The sequence below is a fragment of the Centruroides sculpturatus genome, unplaced genomic scaffold (genome assembly GCF_000671375.1).
Source record: "Centruroides sculpturatus isolate CEXI.00-Female unplaced genomic scaffold, Cexi_2.0 scaffold1526, whole genome shotgun sequence".
Classification (NCBI taxonomy): domain Eukaryota; kingdom Metazoa; phylum Arthropoda; class Arachnida; order Scorpiones; family Buthidae; genus Centruroides; species Centruroides sculpturatus.
This window is the reverse complement of record NW_019392610.1, coordinates 69,446-92,752: the sequence shown is the minus strand read 5'-3', so window position 1 is coordinate 92,752 and position 23,307 is coordinate 69,446. Positions and strand designations below refer to the sequence as shown.

At 30.5% G+C, this 23,307-nt stretch overlaps 1 protein-coding gene across 3 annotated transcripts in view; it reads right to left on the bottom strand.

Moving 5' to 3' along the window:
* LOC111617677 (myb-related protein A-like) overlaps nt 1-23,307 on the bottom strand; it is a 47,488-nt gene extending 24,181 nt beyond the window's left edge. For 2 of the 3 annotated variants that reach the window (XM_023358959.1, XM_023358960.1), the window contains exons 1-6: nt 23,154-23,307; nt 17,441-17,527; nt 17,207-17,359; nt 5,269-5,372; nt 5,065-5,193; nt 1,778-1,898 (exon numbers count right to left, since the gene is read on the bottom strand). In XM_023358959.1, coding sequence (XP_023214727.1) covers nt 1,778-1,898; nt 5,065-5,193; nt 5,269-5,372; nt 17,207-17,359; nt 17,441-17,491 — 558 coding nt within the window. In that variant the 5' untranslated portion in view covers nt 17,492-17,527; nt 23,154-23,307. Of the gene's footprint in view, nt 1-1,777; nt 1,899-5,064; nt 5,194-5,268; nt 5,373-6,117; nt 8,078-17,206; nt 17,360-17,440; nt 17,528-23,153 lie in introns of those variants that run through there. The other variant, XM_023358961.1, reaches the window with a different exon arrangement.

The window sequence follows — 23,307 nt, the reverse complement described above, 5'->3', positions numbered from 1 at the left end:
ATGTAGCAGCCAACTGTGTGGAACACTGTCGAATGCTTTTCTGTAGTCTATATATGCCATGTGTATGTTTCTGTGTTGTTTGTGTGCTTGCCGTAGAATGACTGAATCTATGAGTAACTGTTCTTTGCATCCCCTGTGATTTCTACGGCAACCTTTTTGTTGTTCTGTAAGAATGTCATGTTCTTCTACGTGTTTGTATATTTTGTTTGTGATACAGGATGTCAATAATTTGTAAAGTGTTGGAAGACATGTAATATTAATCAAGCCCATATAGGTTTGTCCAGATCCACAACGGGGCCCAATGTATTCGAACAAATCATCCTAGAGAAGTTTTCTGGGATTTTTCTACCCATCCAGATTCAATTCCGAGTCCCCCAGAGTGGTAGGCTGCCACCCTAACTGCTTGGCCATCTAGTTACATTTATTCTAAGAACAAATGACATTTTAAAAAATATCAGTATAGTAATGGATGCATTAATGTCACTGATTTTAATCATTTTATATTGAAATTTCCACATTTAAGTGTATTAATAACATAACTATGTATGTGTATAACACTAATTTTTATATGTAACAATTTGTTTCTTGTGTCATATATATATTCAGTTTGTTAAAATATTTCGAATTGAAAACTGCATTACAAAACTTTGTAATATTTCTTTATAAATTAAAAAATATATTGAGAGCAAGACATATTGTTAAATATTAAATTTGATAATTGGGTTTTAAACAATAACAGATATTTGGTTTTTTTCTTAGAATCAAATCATTTTGTGTTAACATACGTAAAATTTGTGAGATATTCAGCTTATGTATCTAACTTTGTGAGTCAATCTTTGGATTAATTACTAGAATACATGAAAACTTTGCAACCTTATGCACATGAGCCTGTAAAAACAATCTTTTAATTTTTCATGCGTAATTACAGTGCATGTAATTCCCATTCATCAAATTTGATGTTTCTGAAAAATCCTGTAATACATCTTCTCTGCACATGCAAATTTCAACATTCTTCTACAAAGTAAATAACAAATAATGTCTTCGTTCCCGTAGGAACTCTTCGAACATTGCAATAATGTGGGCCAATGCTAAACATGTTCGGCTGGAAATAAATAACAAGAGGGCCAAGGTGTTTCTCGGAAGGACTGGAAAATAAGTTTTCTAGGCACAAAATAAAGTCTTAAAACATTTAAATTGTTGAAGGTCATAGCACCCCAGGCTGTTACGAAGACAAATGTTCAAGGTCATAGTGACCCAAAGACTGCCACATCAGTACGTTGTACACAGTTAACAAACATCCATGACCTAGCAACTACCTCTTGCAGCAATCATGTAAGACCTCCACGACATCATTTTTAATGACATTGAACCCAAAATTGATTTCTGGGCAGAAAATTCCCTCCTTATACAATTGTGCAATTATAATGAAAAATTGTATGCAAATGTCTCTATTGCACATGATCACAGTCTAAGTTTGTAGCACATCACTTTACACAAGATTAAAACTGACGTAAATAGTAATACAAAATATGAGAAATCAGTGAAGTAAAATACAATGATAAGATTGCATAGAGATCACATTCAAAAACTCACATTACTACTAAATATGCAAATTTAGTTAATGTAATGCAATTTATGTGGAAAATTAAATAACATTCTTGAAAACTGAAGTTCAGTTATTTGATAAGCTCAAAATAAAATTAGAAAATATCTATTGTATTTACCCTATACGTGAATAAATAGTTGGCAAAGTAAATAACTAAAACTTTAAACTTACGACAGAATACTTTGACGAGCCTCGGCCGGATGTCCTCTTTTTGAAGTTTTCTTCGAGTTTCCCAGATTCCGCTCTCTTCTTCAGCGTGGAATTCCAATGATTTTTGATGGCATTGTCTGTTCTATTATGTAAGAAATATTACAAAAATATATATATATATATATATTTTTTTTTTTCATTTTTAGCATTATTTAGTTTCTCATTTTATAGCAAATTACATAAAACTGTTCAAAAGATTTAATATATTATTTAAAAATAAATTTATAAATTTTAAGAACTTATCACACCACATTTTCAATTGGAAAGCTCACTGAGATTTTATTAAACCAACAGGTACATTTTGGGCCACATACCCTTCCTCAATTGGTTATAATTCTGTTAAAACATAAACAAGTNTATATATATATATTTTCATTTTTAGCATTATTTAGTTTCTCATTTTATAGCAAATTACATAAAACTGTTCAAAAGATTTAATATATTATTTAAAAATAAATTTATAAATTTTAAGAACTTATCACACCACATTTTCAATTGGAAAGCTCACTGAGATTTTATTAAACCAACAGGTACATTTTGGGCCACATACCCTTCCTCAATTGGTTATAATTCTGTTAAAACATAAACAAGTTTATGTTTATACTTATGTTAATTATAACCAACTGTTACAAATCAAAATACTTTTACTAATATATAGTATATTTTATACAATTATGTAAATTTCTAACTTCCATTTTATTTTAACAATATGTTAATATATTTGTTAAAAAGGAAGGAAATTTTAATTTTTACTTCTTAATTATTTTTAGGTTTTTACTTATTTTAATATCTTACCAAGTGTTTTCGTATTTTCTGATTTGTATTTGACATTAAATTTTAACTCACAATCTGTATCCTTTATCTAGTTTCGCTGATATGTAAATATCTATTTGTTGTCGTGCATCACCTGGTGTTCAAAACGGATAACCACATTTCATGCAGTGTCATTCGATCATTTTCGTTAATAGACTTATTTTTACTTTTTTGATTTTGTCTTTTAATTTTCTTTTAAAATTTTCATCTTTCCTCAATTTGCATTAATTAATCTCACATTCTTGGGAAATACGAAGTTTAGCTGTGGTGTAATTCTCATTATTGTATTTAATATACAGTGGTACCTCAGGATACAAATGCCTCAGCATACGAAATTTTCATGATACGACATGAAATTCGAACATGTTTTTGCTCCACGATACGAACAAAAACACGCCATACGATGTTACATTAGTTCACAGCGCCATTTTTTATTCACTTCTGTTCATTCGTCTCAATCCACATGTTTGCTTCGTCGTGGAATGATCTCGCTCGATAAAGGAAATTTTGAGGTATTATCAGAAAGTGACTAATTTTATTGAAAAGAAACATTCCAAAAAGGCACACTGGCCGTATTGCTGCTCGGAGTAATGACATTTGCCTAAGTCATTTTAGAAACATTTTAAAAAGTAGGCAAAGCCAAACCTCTTTGGATAGATATTTTACCAAGCGACCTCTATCCAGTGAAAGTGCTGGTGGAAGTGAAGGAAAGAAAGCAAAAACAGTAAATAAAAATTTTAAAAAACTATAAATATATAAAACAACACTAATTTTTTTTTATCTTTTATAAGTTATTTTAAGTTATTGTTACATTATGTTATGTCAGTTATGTTTTAGTATCATTTCCCTTCTCCCTCTCTTCCGCACCAGTTTACACCTTCACCATCGTCTATCCTCAAAGGTAAAGTGCAAATAAAACCACATTTTTTTAATCAATTATTATTCTATTATGGTTATTTATACATTTACAACTACAAAATGCATTTTTCAGTGTTTTCCTTACTATAGTTATTATTTTTTTAATGTACTACTTAGCTTTGAGTGTGTTTTTCGTGTTGGAACAAATTATTTGGTTTTACATGTAATCACATGGTGAAAAATGATTCATCTTACGACATTTTCATGATACAATCTGAGTGTCAGAACTGATTAATTTCGTATCCTGAGGTACCACTGTATTGTATTTGTTCTTTCAGTCTTTGTAATTTTTTCTTTGTTTCTCCTAAGTATATTTTCAGGGATTCACATGCACATTCTAACTTGTACACTACACTATCTTGATTTAAAATATCTTCTATTTCATTTATGAACTTTTTATTTGTCTGTTCTGGTATTAATTGTATATTATAATTTTTAAATAGTTTTAATCTGCTATATGTAGTTTTATCATATTGTAGTGTTCTATAATTTTGTTGTTCTTTTTGTTTAGTATTTATTTCATTGTTGTTAATTATTTTTTGTAACCATTTATTAAATACTCTTTTTGGATAATTATTCAACAAAAAGGTATATACTATAATGTATCAGGTCAGTCCATAAGTTCCTGCATATTTTATGACCTTGAGAAAAATCTTGTTTTGCTGTTAAAAATGCCAGTCTAATGTGATACTTTTTACACTGAAGTGTTAAATTGGATCTCATTCATATAATACTGTTCAAAATTGGGAACATTTCAGTTGTTTATTTTCATTAAAATGGAAGTAACAGATGAATATAAGAGACATGTTTTATACTTTTTATTTTTAAGTGATGAGAATGCTACAAATGCAGCCAAAAAATTAAATACTGTTCATAATCAAACTGTAACAAGTGTAAGGACTGCGCAGAAGTGGTTTGAAAGATTTAGAAATAATGATTTTAGTGTGGAGGATAAGGCTCGTACTGGAAGACCCGTTGACTTTGATGATGATGCTCTCTCTGCACTAGTTGAAGCAGAACCATCTTTAACAGTTGATGAAATTGTGGAACGTTTAAATTCATCCCATGGAACTGTTCATAGACATCTACAACAAATCGGAAAAGTTTCAAAGCTAGGAAAATGGATACCACATGAACTGTCAATAGCTAACTGACAACGTCAACTGCTCAACTCCAAAGCTTCAACTGGGAAATTTTACCTCATCCACCATATTTACCAGATATTGCTCCCACTGATTATCATCTTTTTCGGAGTTTGCAGAATTTTTTAAAAGGAAAAACTTTTGAGGATGAGAACAATGTAAAAAAGGCTATTTCTGAATATTTTGATTCAAAACCGAAATCATTTTACAAAGACAGGATTAAAAAGCTACCATCAAGATGGCAAGAAATTGAACAAAATAATAGTGAATACATTATAGATTGAAATAAGATTTAATTAAAATTTTTTATTGCTTTTTTTGTAGATAAAAATGCGCACGAACTTATGGACTGACCTGATATTATTTTAAACTTACCTTCCAGGTAAGAGTTTGGCTATTTTAGCCCATTGATTTCCCAATTCTTTATGAGCTTTGCATATGATCCTTTCTTCTTCGGTCGTCCAGGCCGTCTTCTTGATGTCAGGATTTAGGTGATTGTGCCATCTACAAGAATGATTTTTAAAAATTATCATTTTAATATTTTAATTTTTTACATAATCCTACACACAATTTACAAACCTCTCTCTACACTGCTTTCCAATTCTTCCTTTCAAATACTTTGCAATGAGTGTCCATTTCTTTGCGCCAAACTTTTTTACGAGTTCAATAACTTTTTCGTCTTCCTAAAAATAAAACATTAGATATATTCTAATTGTTGAAAATTGAAATTTTATAAATAGTAAAATATTTTTTTCATTAAATTTGAAATACAANAATACTTTGCAATGAGTGTCCATTTCTTTGCGCCAAACTTTTTTACGAGTTCAATAACTTTTTCGTCTTCCTAAAAATAAAACATTAGATATATTCTAATTGTTGAAAATTGAAATTTTATAAATAGTAAAATATTTTTTTCATTAAATTTGAAATACAAAAACAAAACTAATCCAAACATCCTTTATACAAACATAATGATGTACAAAAATAAACTTGAGATTCTAAAATTCATAACTATAAGGGAAAAAACTATCTATTGAGACTTCAACAGCCTGATATAATACAAAGATCTCTCTAAAAATGTAAAATAAAGCCTTTGAAATTAATTAAACACACAAACTGAAGTGGAGTAAATTAATTTGTATGAAACTAGTTACATTTTATCATTATTTAAATACAGTTGACCCCCCTATAACACAGTAGATACATTCTGTTCTTTACGAAATTGATGTTCTACGAGTCCTTAAATACATGAACCAATCACAGCCCGGCATGTATGCAGTTTACAGACTACAGCTGTTTGAAAGGTTTTCTTCCATAAAATTAATCGATTCTAGACTAATTCAACTCAACATTTCCAAAATACGTATAATTTTTTGGGAATAATCCATATAAACTATGCTATAAACAAAAAATTGTAGGATTACTTACCGAGTGTGCACCGTTCAACGACGCCATTGCTTAAGCTTGTTTTCGTCATGGAGTGGTGCATCGAATGCACTCATGTGTTTCCTGATAAATTATTTTTCTGTGAAAACTTTGCTGAACTTTGGAGACATCATTAATTAATTAATATAAATATTTATGGACATTAAATAATAAATGGTTTTTAGTAGGTCCACTGCTCGTTTAAACTCAGTGGTTTGTGCAATATCTGCTATTGGTCTAGATTTGACCAATCCCGTCACAACACGAGTCAGCAATGATGTTTTACCAAATTATACGAATATGGTCGCAATTTTTTCACCGTCATATAGGAATCCAAACTATATGAACCCGTTTTATAGGGGTCTACTGTATATAAAAAAGTTATAACAAATATTTCTGGGATGTAAATATTTATCATTAAACAGAGTTATACAAAAAGAATCCTTTATAAATATTCTCTTTGTTAACTTGCATAATGAATTCTATTCTCTCTATTGAAGTTAACCATACTGTAAGTTCAACATACTATATTCCAACTGTTATTAACGCAAAATAAATTGACTGTGTTTATTAATAAATTTCTATTCATTCTCTACGTTAAACGTATTCTAAGAGAATCCAATGAAATGTTACTACTTTTGTCTATTGCTATCACTTTTATCTTCAAAGGTCGGTATAAAAAACTTTTTTGTTCTCATTAAATTGTGAATATCATCATCCATAAAGAGGGAAAACTGGGGCACTTGCCCCTGGAATCAAGCAAAAAATTCCACAAATATAATCATAAGAGTGAGCGAGATACGTAACCTTACACCCTCGACTGTGAGAAGCTTTGTCTGTCTTTTCATATTGATGCACTACCATATTCTATAGTCAACTTGTGAAAAAAACCTAAAAAAAATTTCTGCAGATGCCCATGAATATTATGACAATAGCATTTCAAACAATTTAAAAACTTTCAAACTTTTAATTTACAATTACAGTGGGTGATCAGTTAATGAACATAATCCGTTCCAAGACTTTGTTCACTATCCGAATTGTTCGTTAACCAATTATCAATTTACCATAGGTTTTTATGGGAATTGATTAATTCATTCTGGAGACTCCAAAGAATAAAAAATATAAATAAATGAAGTAAGGAAGTACAGGTATACCTTGGTTTACGTCATTTCAAGTTAAGTCATTCTTGATTATGTTAAAAAAATACACAGAAAAATAAAAATCAAGTTTAAGTCATTTTATCCGACTTTACGTCTGTGCATAACAAATATTGAAGTCGTAATATCACTAGAAAAGTGTTAAAAGCACAAAATCATGTTACTGTACAATAAATAAGAATAAAAGTATATAAAATCATATTAAAATACTCAGAATCAACTGTTTATGCTGACAATCCACAGCCATCTACGTCCGCGATGTAAATAAACAAATTGCATGTAAAAAATGGTAAATTTAACATAAATTAGTTTTTTCTATTATTATGAAATAATTTTCATAACTGTATTTGTTATTTAACCTTACAAAATCATATTATTTTATAATGTCTTAGAGCAACTAATACAAAACCTTTCATACTTTGTTTCAGCAGTTTAAAAACCATTCTAGCAGTTTAATCACTAAGTACAAATGTTTACAGCTGTTTTGAATCACCTTCTTCAGGTACAGTGAGGTCGGTTGGAATGTTGGTTAGCAGATATTCAAACGGTGCCACTGTTTACATAGGTTTCTTCTTACTAGTAACGTCATTGTTGATAACAAAGTTTAGACAATATCGACGTCATTAATTTTCTTTTGATATTATTATTTAACATGTGCGAACGACTACTGATGGGATAATTGCTAAAATTGGAAAGAATAAACGCGATAAGTAAATAAAACTCAGAGCAAACCACATTTACAAATAAAGTCCACAATGTAGTGTAAACATCGCCAAATTGTAAACATGTACATTTACAAGTATGTACTGTAGATGTATTCATAAATTTAGATTACTTTTTTCTGCACTATATTAAAAACTAAATTTATTTATTTGTAAGCTTAAAATAGATTTGTATTAACCATATATTATTAAAAATGCATTTATAAATAAAATACAGAACTGGGAATGGTTATTTGTAGTTTAGCCTAGTGACAAGTAAATTTGACTTCCGTCATTTTTCAACTTAAGTCGCCTCTCCTGGAACCAATTACTGACATAAGGTGAGGTATACCTGTATATATGTAATAATAAAAATACATATATACACAGTCTTGCATTTTTATTATATGTTTTTTTCCATTTGTGTCCAATGTCAATTGCTTTTCTCCCTTCAGGATTTTTTGGAAGTAATTAATAGCATTGTAATTGTAGAGATCTCCAAGCCTATTAACCTCATTCTGGTTTGGATGTCCATTGTTCTGATATCCTCCCACTTCCTCAAAAGATCTTTAATTGCTTGAGACTTCTTGATATATCTTTCATAGCTAAGATTCTGTTTACTGTAGATCTGTTCAATCCATACTGCCAAGCAACATCAGACATCTTCTGTCCACTCTATCTTGGCTATTATATCTTGCTTGGTTTCTACGATGAGCATGGTTCTTGACACTCCACTCTTTTTATGCTCCATAATATTATCAATTTCTTTTTTAAATAATAAGTTCAGAAAAGCACTTACAAAAATTCAAAGAACAGAAATCAACTAGCACACAAAATATTATTTAAATGCAAGGCCCAGATGAAATTTGAAATTTGGTATTAAAATGTTAATGAATAACTGATGGAACGGTTAAACTCACCTTTTGTAAATAAAAACCGACACAAAACTTAACGAGTACCTGCCCAACAGTCTCGCAAAGACCATAAAAAAATCCAGAGCTCCAAAATGTTTTGAATTGTCACCTGGAGACAAGGGAAGATCAATCAGTATTCACTATTTTATGTTGCTTCTTTCTCAGTATGTTCTGTGAAGTGTTCATTATCTGAACATGTGTTCACTGTCCAAACATAAACTTTCATGAAAGTGTTCGTTATCAGAACTGTTCATTAACTGATCACCCACTGTACTAAGAATTTAGTTTTGAATGCTAATTATCAATGAAATATTTATTAATTTAAAAGTTATTTTGAAATTTTTAATTGGATTATTGACACTGAACTGTATATTTATATGTAAACTAGCTGCAAGGACCCGCTTCGCTGGGTTTTATTTGTTCGTACATTTGTATGTAATATAGTTTTTTTTTATATATAAAAGACTGTTTTTCTAAGTAATCTAGAATCTAGCTGCAAGGACCCGCTTCGCTGGGTTTTTATTTGTATGTAATAGTATAGTTTTTTATATATATATAAAAGACTGTTTTTCTAAGTAATCTAGAATCTAGCTGCAAGGACCCGCTTCGCTGGGCAAAAAGTAACGATAGTGAAGATTAAGATAATTACATTATAGCCAATCTTACCCGTTTTCACAGAATGCAAGAATTAGGTCCCCCGTTTCCAGACTAATTAGAGACCTGGTCCCGATTCTATTTCTGAATGACTCCTGTTCACGTCCAGTCAAACAAATTATTTTCAACGTTTCTGGAACGCTTACAATCGTTCTATAATCGAACCAATAGTCTAATTTTATGTTCGAATTAAATTCGAACAAATTTGAACATAAAATTCGAAATAGAGAACCACTTTCAACCACTTTCAAGCCCATATCTCCCGCACCCTTATAGCTATCGAGACGCAACCCCCCTGGTGCACAAATGGAGACTTGGGGCTACTACCACATACAAACACCATTCATGTGCGGTGTGTAGTTTTGGCAGAAAAGTGAAATATAGGGACATACACGTCCATTTTTATATATATATATATAAATATAGATATATAAAGGGTTCCTACTCAAATTTTTGTTTTGAATTCCCTGATTTTCCTTGACCAACTTTGTCCAAATCCCGACCCCACATTTCTTATGGTGTGGGATATCGACACAATAAAACAGCATTTTATTTACTGTGAACATTGAGTACAGCTATCCCTCTTTTTGCACAGTTGCAATGTTTCAAAGACTGCCACATTAAAAAAACACAGTACATACATCCCCATTATTACCAATCCCATTGTTTTTAATTTGTACATATATATGTATATACAATATTTTAAGAATTGAAAAATGGGGATAGACAGATTGACAATGGATATTGACTATTCCAAGTACTTTTTACATGAAGAACAAATACCAACCACGTTTCATTTGCCAGCATCTATAAGAATAAGTATCCGGTTTGGAGATAAAAGGAAAATAGAAAAGCCAATTATAAAATGAGCAATAAAGAAGAAAAGTAAAAAAATATTTTTATTACGTAAAAAACTTAATTGAAGAGACTTAATAGAACTAACAGTAATACTAATTTAAAATGTTATTGATCAATATAGTCTAAATAAAAGTATTAGATTAACCAAAAAATTTGATTATCCTTCAAATGTAGAAAAAGATGAGTGGCTGAATGAATTAATAGTTAATTTAACAAATGTTGAGATACCATGTAATTATTTACATTTGCTGTCTTGTGGTTATAATATGAACCTTCCAATGTATAAAAAATCAATTGTGATAGTGGATGAAATTGAAAATGCTATACAAAAGATCCCTGGAAATAACGAAGAAAAAGGAAAATTAAGGGCTACTTTAAGTAAATACCTATTAAAATATAAAAGTAAAAATAAATCTAATAGAGATTATATAGCAGATCGATTAAAGTAATTAACAAATCCAAAAGATTAACTAAATTTTTTAAAAGAAATAAACTCTCTATTGTTAAAGCATATGAATCACATCAATTGGTCATACTAAAAACAGAAGATTTACAATCTAAGAAATTAGAAATTGTATCAACAGAAGAATACAAACTTCTGAAAAGAAGACTTACTAAACTAATAAAGATGTACAAGAATGAATTTTCGAATCAACAATTAAAGAACATCTTAGACTTCAATAATGTAAGAGTACCTAAATTAAATATAAGACTTAAAACACAAACCAGGAAATACATGTAGACCTTTAGTTGACTTTAAAAATTCTAAATTATATAATTTAGAAAATTATCAAAAACCTACTTACAGGAAATAACCAAATCCGAATATAACAAAGAATACAGGCCAATTAATAAATGGACTATTAAAGGGTAAAATCAAGCAATCAATTCACATAATGAGTCTTGATGTAAAATCAATGTATCCATCTATCACTTTGGACTTGATGTAACTATAAGAAGAGAAGGAATGAAATTATATTTCTGTATGAAAAACAATTAATTATAATTTGTATTGTCCTATAGAAATTAAGAGAATTATATTTCTGATGGAATTAAAGAAAATAATAAATAGAACAACACTCCAGGAAGATATTGAAATAGAGACAAAGCAACTTTTTAAAAAATATTTATTAAATAACTACCCAAAGAATATTGTATGTAAGTGGTATTATTATTATCAATATATAAATAATAGAGACCATGTTAAGAATCAAAGATCCAATACTGTATATATTAATTTCCCATATATAAATCATCTTTTTGAAAAATATAAACCAGAATTTAATAAATTTTCTATTTATATAGTAGCAAAACAAGAAAAAAACAGGCTAATGGATATAATTAACATTATAAACAAAGATCAAAGTACAGTAGAGCATCGATTATCCGACCCCCGATTAACCGACCGCGTTCTAGTCGGCAAATTCAAATGTCCGCTAGTGATGTGGCGCTACAATATTTGACTATGTCTTAACTACTTTAATATTATTTTTGTTAAATTTTTGCGTGTTTTAGCTGGCTACACTGGCTCGACCATGAAAGGGAGGCTGGTATTTAAACGAGGCTTAATTTTTTAATTATGAGTGGTTGTTTGTTTTGTGAGCAATAAAATCATTTTTAAGGATACAATAGCGACGATTATTATTTTTAAAAAATTTGTTAGGTTTAACATCAATGAAAATTCAACGCGAAATAGGTTAATAGCGATATACTAATATACTAATTACATGGGATATAATAATATACTACATTAATAATGGATTTTTTCATACTTTTCGGTTATCCGATTTTTTCAATTATCCGACCAACCCCAGTCCCCAATTGAGTCGGATAATCGATGCTCTACTGTACATTAGGAAAACAACTAGAGACTACAGGAGTTAGCTACAAATTATCATGTACATGCCCTAGCCCAGGCATGACCAACATACGGCCCATCTAATGAACTTATGTGGCCCATGATCAATCTTCTAATATTAGCTACTCAAGTCCAAATAGCTCAATGAAAAATTCTGATGCCTAAAAAAAGAAAAAAAGAAAAAAGGTCAACAATTCACTGTGCGTTTAGAGTTAACCCCCCATTACAAATCTCGTAAGTACAGCGTAGAATGTTGATAAAGCATGGTAATATGAAAAATATATCTGTAATTTAGTCTCTATGGGATGACACCACAATGAGATCTCGCACCATCTTAAAATCTTCCTAGAGCAGCCTCTGGTTCGGACCATAGAAAGTTTTCTTTCCAATTTGGCCTGTGGGCAAAAACTGTTGGTCACCCCTGCCTTAGCCCGATATGTTACATAGGAAAAACAAAAATTAAAAAAAAGGTTAAAAGAACACGAGGCTGCAATCTGTTTGAAAAGACAAGAATCACTATGATACCAACATTGTAATAGTTTTAATTGTAAAATTAATAGAAACGATGTTAAAATATTATATAAATCTAAAAATTTGTTAAAACGAAGAATTATCGAACATTTCTGAATTAAAAATTATGCAAATGTAATTACAGTAGAACCCCTCTAATCCGTCACTTTTGGGACTGGGGGTATGGTTGGAACGCAAAAAAGGCCGGATTATCAGAAAAAATTAAAATAAACAATCTTCCCCTTTGTCCAGTCTTTGTAGCACTGCTAATTTTTCATTTAATGAAAGAGTAACATGTTTACGTTTCACTCCTGACATGTTGAAAACACACACAAAACTGTACATGTACATACAATGTAAAACATATACTGTAACGAACACAGAAAAATGCCACGGACGGTGAGTCACTGACGAGTCGGGACAAGTTTCTCGACTCCGACCATGGTCAGATTAACCGGAGTGACGGACTAGCCGAGGGCGGACTAGAGGGGTTCTACTGTAATTTAAATATGGGTATGATTGTAGATGCATGCTGGGACAATGTAGTCCAGTATAAAAGGAACAACAGTTGGCAAATAAATGTATCCACTGATGAGGCCTGTTAGAAAGGGCAAAATGTATATGGATTTGTTGAAAATGGAATTTTTAAAAAAGCTAAAATAAAGGTTTAAAATAAAGCTAAAAAGCTAAAAATAAAAATAAAAAACTAAATAAAAATAAAAGCTACATGAAAAGCTAAAAATAAAATAAAGCTAAAAAGGTTATTTCTGAAAATTAAAAAACAAAAAAGCAATCTAATTTCAAAGATGCTCAAAAAAATTGGATAAGATAAACTGGTTTATTTTTCACATTTTTTTCAAAAAAAAAAACCAGAAACAGATTTAAGGTTTATCTCTTGCCAACATAAATTAGCATCATTACAATTTATACGTCTTTCGTTAATTAATACTTTTTCCTGTAAATTAGTCATTTCTATGAATGCTTTCTTTCCTAGACAGGAAATAGACATAATTAAAACAGTTGGAACAATATTTTAATATATCTCATAATAAAAATGCAGTTCTCTGTAGAAAAAACGAATCTTTTATATTATTTTGCGCCATTTCTACATAGTCTAGTAAAACATAATTTATAGTTATAATTTAAAAACTGCAGTTTCAATGCTAACAATTTATAATAGCATTAAATCTGCAGGGTAGATGGAAGTAACTAGGCATTGAGAAATCACTATAATTTCTGTAATAATAATGCCTTCGGAATAAAATTTGTGCATGCATGTATGTCAGTCAACGGAATTTTGTAATTACCACATTGAAAATGTAGACAGTGACTGATAGAAGCCATACATGCAGTGGAAAAAAGATGGCCGACTGTCTGTCTGTTTGGAAACGAGAACGAATTACTGCATACTACAAGCCGTGCAAAGACGATGGTATAAAGTGAAGGGATGTTGTGCCATAATCAGTCTAGAAACAATCAAAAATTGTCATTTGAAGGTAATGACCACAGGTTCACTTGCGAATGGACTTCCGTCCATGTCACCATCCAAGAAAAAAGTGCAGTGGGTATATGAAGCCAGTGTCTACATTAAATTTTAAGGGATGCATCCATATTTCCATTTAATAAGGTATATATCAAATAATTTTCAGTTTTGAATTAAAAATATAGAAATTATAGCAAATTTCTCAATGCCTAGTTATTTTCCACTCTCCCTGTACTCATCTAATTTAGATTTATAATTACAGAGAACATTCTGTCCTCTTCTAAACTACATTTAAAATTGTTAATATCACATAATTAAATTTAAAATATTTATTTCATTAGGAAGTAAATTAGTATCTGTAATTTTCAATCTAATTAATAAATGACAAACTGAATGAATGAATCATTAATTAAACACTCCAAAACTAAGATCACACTTCCCCACAATTAAAATCTAACAGTTAATTAAAACTAATAACAGTTTATTGAATATTTAAACTCAATTGTCTGTAATAATGGAGAAATAAATATAAATCATTTTTGAGAGATTCAAGAACAGATTCAAGGCAACTGGAATGGAAAAAAATTTTCAAATACTTAAAATTTCAATTAAACTTAATTACTTTATATTTAAATCAGAAAGTTTTTTAATTCATTTAATATAACAAAATTTAAACCTTTCAAGTGCAGGTTTGAAAAGAAAAAAGTTTTAATGTACTGAAAGAACTGTTATGCAAATTAAAATATTTCTTGATAAAATGAAAACGATTCCCTTAAATGCCTAAAACATTTATAATTTCTGTAGGGCTTACTCAGCTACCATGAAATGAATATTTAACATATATAAGTTTTGAACAAAATGACTTCGAGTGATGCATCTTTCAATTCCCATTGTAAAATTATGACATCTTCAAGCAAAGTTTGGCAGTATTATACAATTTTACAATTATAGTAATATAATTGTAAAATTATATAATATAAAATTATAGTAATAATTTTGCAACTGCTTTATCAGTTTTTATTATTGTTACACCATATAATATTCTGTCAGAGGTTAAATATTGAAATTAGAACAAACTTGACTTTCATGTAATAAAGTTTATCTACAACTTTAAATAATTGTAATCTTAATTTATATGTAACTTTAATTGTGTTGTTTGCATACTTAGTATTAAATAAAAGTAAATATATAGTATTAAATAAAATATAGTATATAGTATTAAATAAAAGAAAATTACAGAAATGCTATATGAAGTAGAGGAGTTGACATTTATGAATGAATAAAATATTTTTGGGGATTCCATCATATTATCAGATCGTCTACCTGTTTGAATTGAACAAGAACAAAGGAAACATTTGCTTGAGTGTTTAAACAAAATCCGAATAAAAAACTGGCTTGGAACAATCAAACAAATATTTCCATTGTCCCCATTCAATTCAAATGCTTAGAGCTGCAGCAGCCAAACCTTCTGTAAAGCTTCTGAGTTGCGTGCACCTCTTCCTCACGTTTACCACACCTTAATAGTTTCCCTTGGCATTCTTTATAATTTTACATTATGGCCATGTAAATTCCTTTTATAAACTTGATATATACTACTTGCTCATGCAAAATATTTTTGTGAGTTTGCTGAGCACACTCGGTCACCTCCGGCACAGAGGGTCCCATGGGGTGAGGAAGTTCAAAAAACGTTTAACCTGTCAATGTCAACTCCCATATTTTATATAGAATTTCCATAATTTGCTTTGATTCTCTGCAGAGTCGGTAAATTTGTGATACATAAACACAGACGACAACAAATAAAACTAGCAAATCTTTCATAAATTCTAGTATAACCACTGGAGATTCTGAACACCCAGGAAGATTCATAAAAGTATTAACCAATAAAAAAGTTACAAGGACTAATGTCTTTAATCAACCAGAACATTTGATCCTACCATCCATACTTACATAAACATAAAATTTTTACACACAACAAATATTTTCTTAAATGATCCAAATTATTGCAGCCACCGCAACAGCAGGCAAATTATACATGCGATCAACAGCCAAACTCGAAAGACAAATGACTAATTTTTGAATTGTGTGGAATAAATTAAGTTTTTTATGGTGTTTTATTTAACCCAAAGACATCCAGATTATATCATAACTCCATCTACTGAGAAAAATACGAAAAATAGGGGTCTACATTGATCTTCTGATACAAAAATTTCATCAAATTGAAGTATATTTTCGAAAAATCATTAATTTTTTTGCCTTAAAATAATCTTATCGAAGCGATAAAAATTCGTTAAGCAGAAGAAAAATCAACGAAGTTTAACTTTATATTATTTCATAATTTTCTATATATAAACGTCGCAGCCGTTAACGAGTTACGAAACAATTAATGTTCGTTTAAGGAATAAAAATAAAAGAAACAGCACGTTTGAAAAACAAGGCGTCGACTAAAATCCTCGTACAAGAATACACCGCCTACGTCAGGTTAGAAATCCATCGCACACGACCTTGAAAAGCGAACAATGCCGATAACAACCTCCTTCGTGTGTTCATAAACCCGTTTGTAGTCGAAACCAGACGCAGTGATTAACTGGCAGATGCCGTATCTGTTGAGTTACGTCACGATGGAACTTTGATCGATCCCGCGAAAAGTCGGCACCGTGTTACGTGTCCACCGATAAATCTGTGTAAACATCCACCTTATATATATATATTTTTTTTAACTCCAACTACCCTAAGGCGTAGGAGGGGGAAGCTACAATCGCAACCGCAATTCCTCTTTAGAATAATACGTAAGAGACACAGGTCAGTGGACTGCTTCCTACCACCTGTTACCTTTAGTCGGGTAGAAAAGTCTCGTTAGAGTTAATTACACCTGCAATCATTTTTTGGATAGTTCACGTATGACCCCGTTTCCCCGCATTTCCTTTTATTTTCCGATAACAAAAAAGAATCGTACTCACGTCTTTAGTCCAAGGTCCTTTGATGAGGCAGGGGTTGATCACTTTCTGCCATCTCTGAAGACACTGCACGCTGGTCCTGTCCGAAAAATGCTGAGCCACGCGTGACCAGTTGTCCGAACCGTGAATGTTAACCAGCTTCTTCAATTTTTCGTCCTGATAGACATAGGAAAAAAACACTCAAAATTCGAACAAGCACTCTTTAACACGGCCCGTAATTCCGTGCTTTTTTTTTACCTCTTCCTTCGTCCACTTTCCTTTATTAATGTGCTTCTTGTTCCTTCCCATGCTGGGGAATCGCCAGAAGTTAATGATCCATTCGAGCTGAAACGAAAAACGAAGCCTTTAAAAAACGTCGGAGATAATAGATTCGATCAGGTGAAAAACAAAGAAAAACTCAGCACGGTCAGAGGGAAGAGAAGCTGTCCAGCTGAGACGCCTACACAAATGGTACAGATGTTTATCCCCCCTCTCAGGCACCAGATGTATCGACAATGGAAGCGACACGCGCCAACTAAAGAGGCACCCTTTGCTAGACAGATAGGCAGCTGGCTACCCCGATTTTTACTTTATTAATGATAAAATATAGCGTAACCCACAACCCGCGACAACGACAAAGTAAAAATGGCACAGTCTATGACAGAAAATAAACGGGAATGATTAATCTGACGTAGAAAAAATTAAAACTGGAAGACACAGAAAATTTCCCCTCCGACCGAATCGATAGGAAATATACGAATGAAATAAGCTACTAAAGATGCGAATGAAGCCGGTGGAGCATCGCGGGTAGAAATATTACTACTATATTAGTAAAATCGACAAACGAAAATAGCAGAAGAATATTAATCTGCAGGCGCACATTAACGAATCGGATAAAATTCCGATCGAATTTAATAATAAAACTGATTTTAAAAAGTCGAAATTGCTAAGGAAAGTAAGTTATCGGCAAAGCCCTGAAGCGACACAATGGTAGACTACCAGTTTCATTCATAGTCGAGTCTTCCACTCATTCATGGTGGGGTACTACGAAAGAAACTATAAAAACTAAAAATAAACCCGCAGAAGAGGAATGACAGATATATATTTATTTATATTTCCGTCGCCCTCTTCTGTGGGTTTATAAATGAAATAATCGCAACTACTTGAGTAGATAAAATCAATTTTAATTAATAAAATTTCCAAGAAACTCTGGTAATAAAACAAAGAAAGAACGGATAGTTTCATTTATAACAAAAGCGAAGAAACAAAGAAAAACAAAACGCGATCGTAATTTTACTTACGAACAAGGGCCTGTAGTACAAGGCCTGATTGAACACGTGCTTCCAGCCTGCGTGATGGAAACAATCTCATATTTTTTTAACGTCGGGGAAAAGAAACCATTATATAAAGAATAGTTGCATTAATGGAAACATATATTCTACTCGCATTATGCGTACATCGAGTTGAACATCCGGTTAAACAAAAGAACTCCAGGCAGATGGAATCTCGGAAAACGGAAGTGGAAACTCTGAAAAGAGGGGGGTAGAATCTTTCAGCTGTTAAGATACAACACTCGTCCTAAAGTGGCATAAGCTTCCGTTTTCCAGAGAGAAAAGTTCTCGTATCTCGCACTCGACTCGAACTTTTCGAGACTAGAATGGTCGCGTGGCTCCTTGAAAAGAACTCCTAGCATCGGTTTTTATTACATCGTGACGTTTTACGAGACGATAAATCGTAAAATCTTTACTGTATAAATAATGCGAGACAAGGTTACAAGCATTCACGACATACTCGAAATTTGTGGTTATAAAACTTTTATTTTATTTCCAGAAAACGTGGTTTATATACTGTTAGAATTATCTAGTACAATGTATAAGAGAGGACTTGGATTATTTTGTCACTTAAGTTGGGATGTTTTGTGTTATATAAACCGATATAAAATATAACCTTTAATATTATACACACAATAGGTTCTAGAACGTAAACTAGAGATAGAAATGCAGCATCACTATCAATTGTTTTATAGACAATGATATACAAAATGCTTTACCAAATGGCTTATCATCTAGTGAAATAAAAATATCCAATAGTAGTGATTGGTCAAAATTTTTTTTCGTTTGCTTTTATTTTTACAGGTTGTGAAGTAAAAAACTGCAGATTTGGCATCCTGAATTACTCTGTTTTCAAACCCGAATAGTATTCATTTGCTTAGTAAATGGCAAATGAATCCAAATGAGGCCAGAATAATAAATTCCTACTTTATCTAAGAATATCTCAAGATATAAATATAAAATATCCTAAAAAGATAAAACAAGTTCAGGACAATCAGGAAAATAAATATATATATATATATATGAATTAGTCAAAGAAATATAGAATCAACTCCAAATATAACTTGCTATTGCATAAGTGATAGTAATAATTGCTGTTTTTCCTCCTTTGAAAACAACAAAAGCAGCAAAATCAATTAGAAATAAAATGCTACATATTCTTATGACAAAATTCAATTCCACAATGATGATTATTTTAGTTTATTAATTTGTTAACTAAGGCACAATAAATTCTTCGATGCTTTACAATAGGCAAGTTACTGGCCCTCTAATTTTATTCTAAATCCATTCTCAATCTTAAATCTGAATAAATTAATGATTTTAAGTTTTGTTTCCTTTCTTCAATTTCCACTTACTCTTTCATCAAATTTTAAAGAAGCTAATTGAGTTTAATAGACTAATGGAGATCCATGAAACAATCTAAAACCCTTTTCCGCTAGTGGCTAAAAATCAAAAACTAATATATTTTAAAATTAAAAGAAATATATATTTTTCTANTATTTTCAAACTTATACATTTGTTTCAAACTTATTACAATATGTTACTGTGAAGATGATTAAATTTGAATTTGTATTCTGGAATATTATCATCCAAATCACTGTTGTGGCATTCCATTACATATTCTACATGAAAAAGATTGTTAAAAACATCTAAAAACGTTTTAGTTATAAACATTTTTGCTGGTTTTTCAAGGTTATTTGAGTGTTTGTTATCTTTGCATGGCAACTGTGAATTAATTATATTTTTGAAATTTACTTTAAAATTTTCACATATTCATTCAAATAAAATTCTGTTGGAAAAATAATTGAATTTTATTTGAATTAAATGTAGGTTTCATAAATGAATTAATTTTTATTCAAACCTTTGTAAAGAGATATTTCAAATAATTAAATTACAATACCTTTACAGGATTAACTGGAGTAACTTCTTCAGGATTACAGGTACCAGGAAGATTTGTTGAAATGTTTGAAATAACTTCATCATTTTCTATTTCTTCAATAAACTGAAAGTGTTGTTTCTTCCTATGCTGTCTTAGAAGAGCACTAAATTTCTCTTTATTTTGCTGGTTGTGTGATGTATTCAATGATTTTTCTGTACTTATTATAATATCTGGAACTACACAAAATCTTTCTTCATCTATTGTGGTATTATCATCAGGTAAATCATTTGGCAAATTTTGAACATTTTTATTTTTCTGATTATCACTTGCATTTATACAATTCTTGAATTTGAATTTTGATAACAATTTTGTAATTATTGGAAAACTTGTTTTAAAAGTTTTAAGTTTATAGAACTTGAAGCTGTTTTGAAAGCTCAAATTCCATTATTGATGTAGCGCTGTAACCACTCAAATGTTTTACATTATAATCATACAGGAAGTGGGTAATTTAACCAGGAAAATAATACACATCATTTTGATTTTGTTGGCAATGTTATCAATGAATTTTATTTCTGTTTGATGAACCAATGCTTAATACTTCTACATGCTTTATTGAATATAGGGAATTCTTGTACAGCTTATTATAAAATTTGGCTATGGCTAAAATTAGTAATTCTTGTTGAAAATCATTAAAATAATACAATTCTAAGCAAACATTTTCAGAGAAATTTCATCTGCATCCCATAAAAAAAGAATATAGTAGATCAATCCCTTAATTAATAACAGTGTAATATGATTTATCAGAAAATGGGATTACCAAGTCAACTTCAAATCATTCACTAAGCAGCCAAAGGTCTGACCTAAACATAATCCAAGATAAATTATTTTTATTTTAATATTCTCATGCCACTCTCACTTCCTTTTAATCAATGAATGCAGCAAATTCTAGATAAACTGGACAAATCAGCTAAATTCATATTTTGCTTTTCATTTTAAAAATAGCTTTGTAGTTTTGATGACTACACATTTATATGTTACTTCGTCATTGAAACAACAAAGTGAAAGCTTTTTAAAAAAGAAAATTTATGGAAAACCTTTTAATTTGTTTACATTATAAGAACATTTATTGCACCTAAATTAGTGTAACGAAAAACTGATTAAAGTAAACAAATGTCATCCACGATGCAGATAGGAAGGAATAACAATAAAAATTCCGACTAAACAGATTTCTTTGGTATCATCTAATCTTAGAAAATATGATTTGTACTGCATAATTTATCTTCAATTAAACTTAAGTTTTATTCTTGGATTAAATTTATCACTCAAAAATAATTTTTAGACATATTTATTCTAATTTCATCTCAGTTTTGACTGTCAAAGCCAAAGAAGCTTTTCGTAGTTTACATCATTCTTGTCCTACAATCATTACTTGACTCACACCAAATTAAAAGCGATAATTTTAAAAGATCACAACAAAGGGAAATGTTAAAACATTTTAAGATATGTCTGTCACCTTCATTTAAAGAAAATAGTATTATTTAATTAGGAGGCATAGAATTCAATAGAAGACAGAAGTTAAAGTTAACTTTTGAACAGAAATTAAAAGATTATAATAATTAACTTTCAGAAACTACATTTCGTTGGTGCATAAGAACAGTGACACAACTCAAAAAAATAGATCTTCCAGAATAGCCATTTAAAAGTTTCTTGTTCCGTGAAAGGCTTTGTCATGATCTTGGATTTTTAAAATTTTCAAATCTTTTTTGGAAATAAATATTAGTGTTTGTTCTTACACATAAAAATATGGGGAGTTTGTTATACATTTCTACAGTAAACTTGAAATTGGAAATTTTTGAGTTGTCACTATTCTTGTGCACCAATGATTATCTCTCATACTTTCAATTTCTGTAATAAGAAAATGATGATGATATATGTATGCTAAAGACAACAACAAAGAAACTGAAAGGGATTGAAATAAAGGACGATGAAGATCATACTGTGAAGATGTTAAGGAAATTAAAATGATTGTGAAAAAATGACAATGATGATGATTATACTGTAAAGGAATTAAAATGATTGTAAAAAAAAAATGAGGTACCAAAAATGACGACGACGACGACGCTAGACACATGCTGAAAACGACAGGAAACTGAAGGGGATTATAGTAAGGTAGTAAGGGATGATGATTAGATTATGAAAGATGTTAAGAAAATTAATAATGACTGTGATAGAAAAAAATGATGATGATACACACATGCTAAAGACGACAGGACACTAAAAGGAAATGTAATAAGGACGATGATAATTATATTGTGAAGATGTTAAAGAAATTAACGATTATGAAGATATAATTATTCATAATTCCGAGTAGAGACGACAACGATAGATATATTAAACACACGAAACGTCATCACAATCATCTTTATTCGCTTCGCCATCATCATCATTGTAAAATAAACCTAGTGCATAAAAAGCGAAAACAGCCGACAGAACAAACGATGGGGCACAGATTCATTTTGCTTGTTGACGGGCCATGTTATCACAACCAAACAAAGAATCACACGTTATTTAGCCTTAACTTGTTTACAGAAGCCAGATAAAGTTTCCTAGCATTCTTTACCAATATTTAATGCACAATATTTAATTCCTAAGTATCGTTCATATTTTGATTTAATTTTCTTCAGAGTGGAAGTGACGTTTACAGTATATAGCACGAGGTAATGGGAAAAATGGCGTTTAACGTAAAGGAAATAGTACTTACCGAATGAATACGGGTATAATCGATGTATCATTTGACTGTAATATAAACAAACAAAACAAAAGTGATTTAACAGACGACGGGCATTAAAATGGCGACCGAAGCTCCTCCAAATCGCGCGCTACCTGTCGTTGACGTCACTACATCCTATACTCCA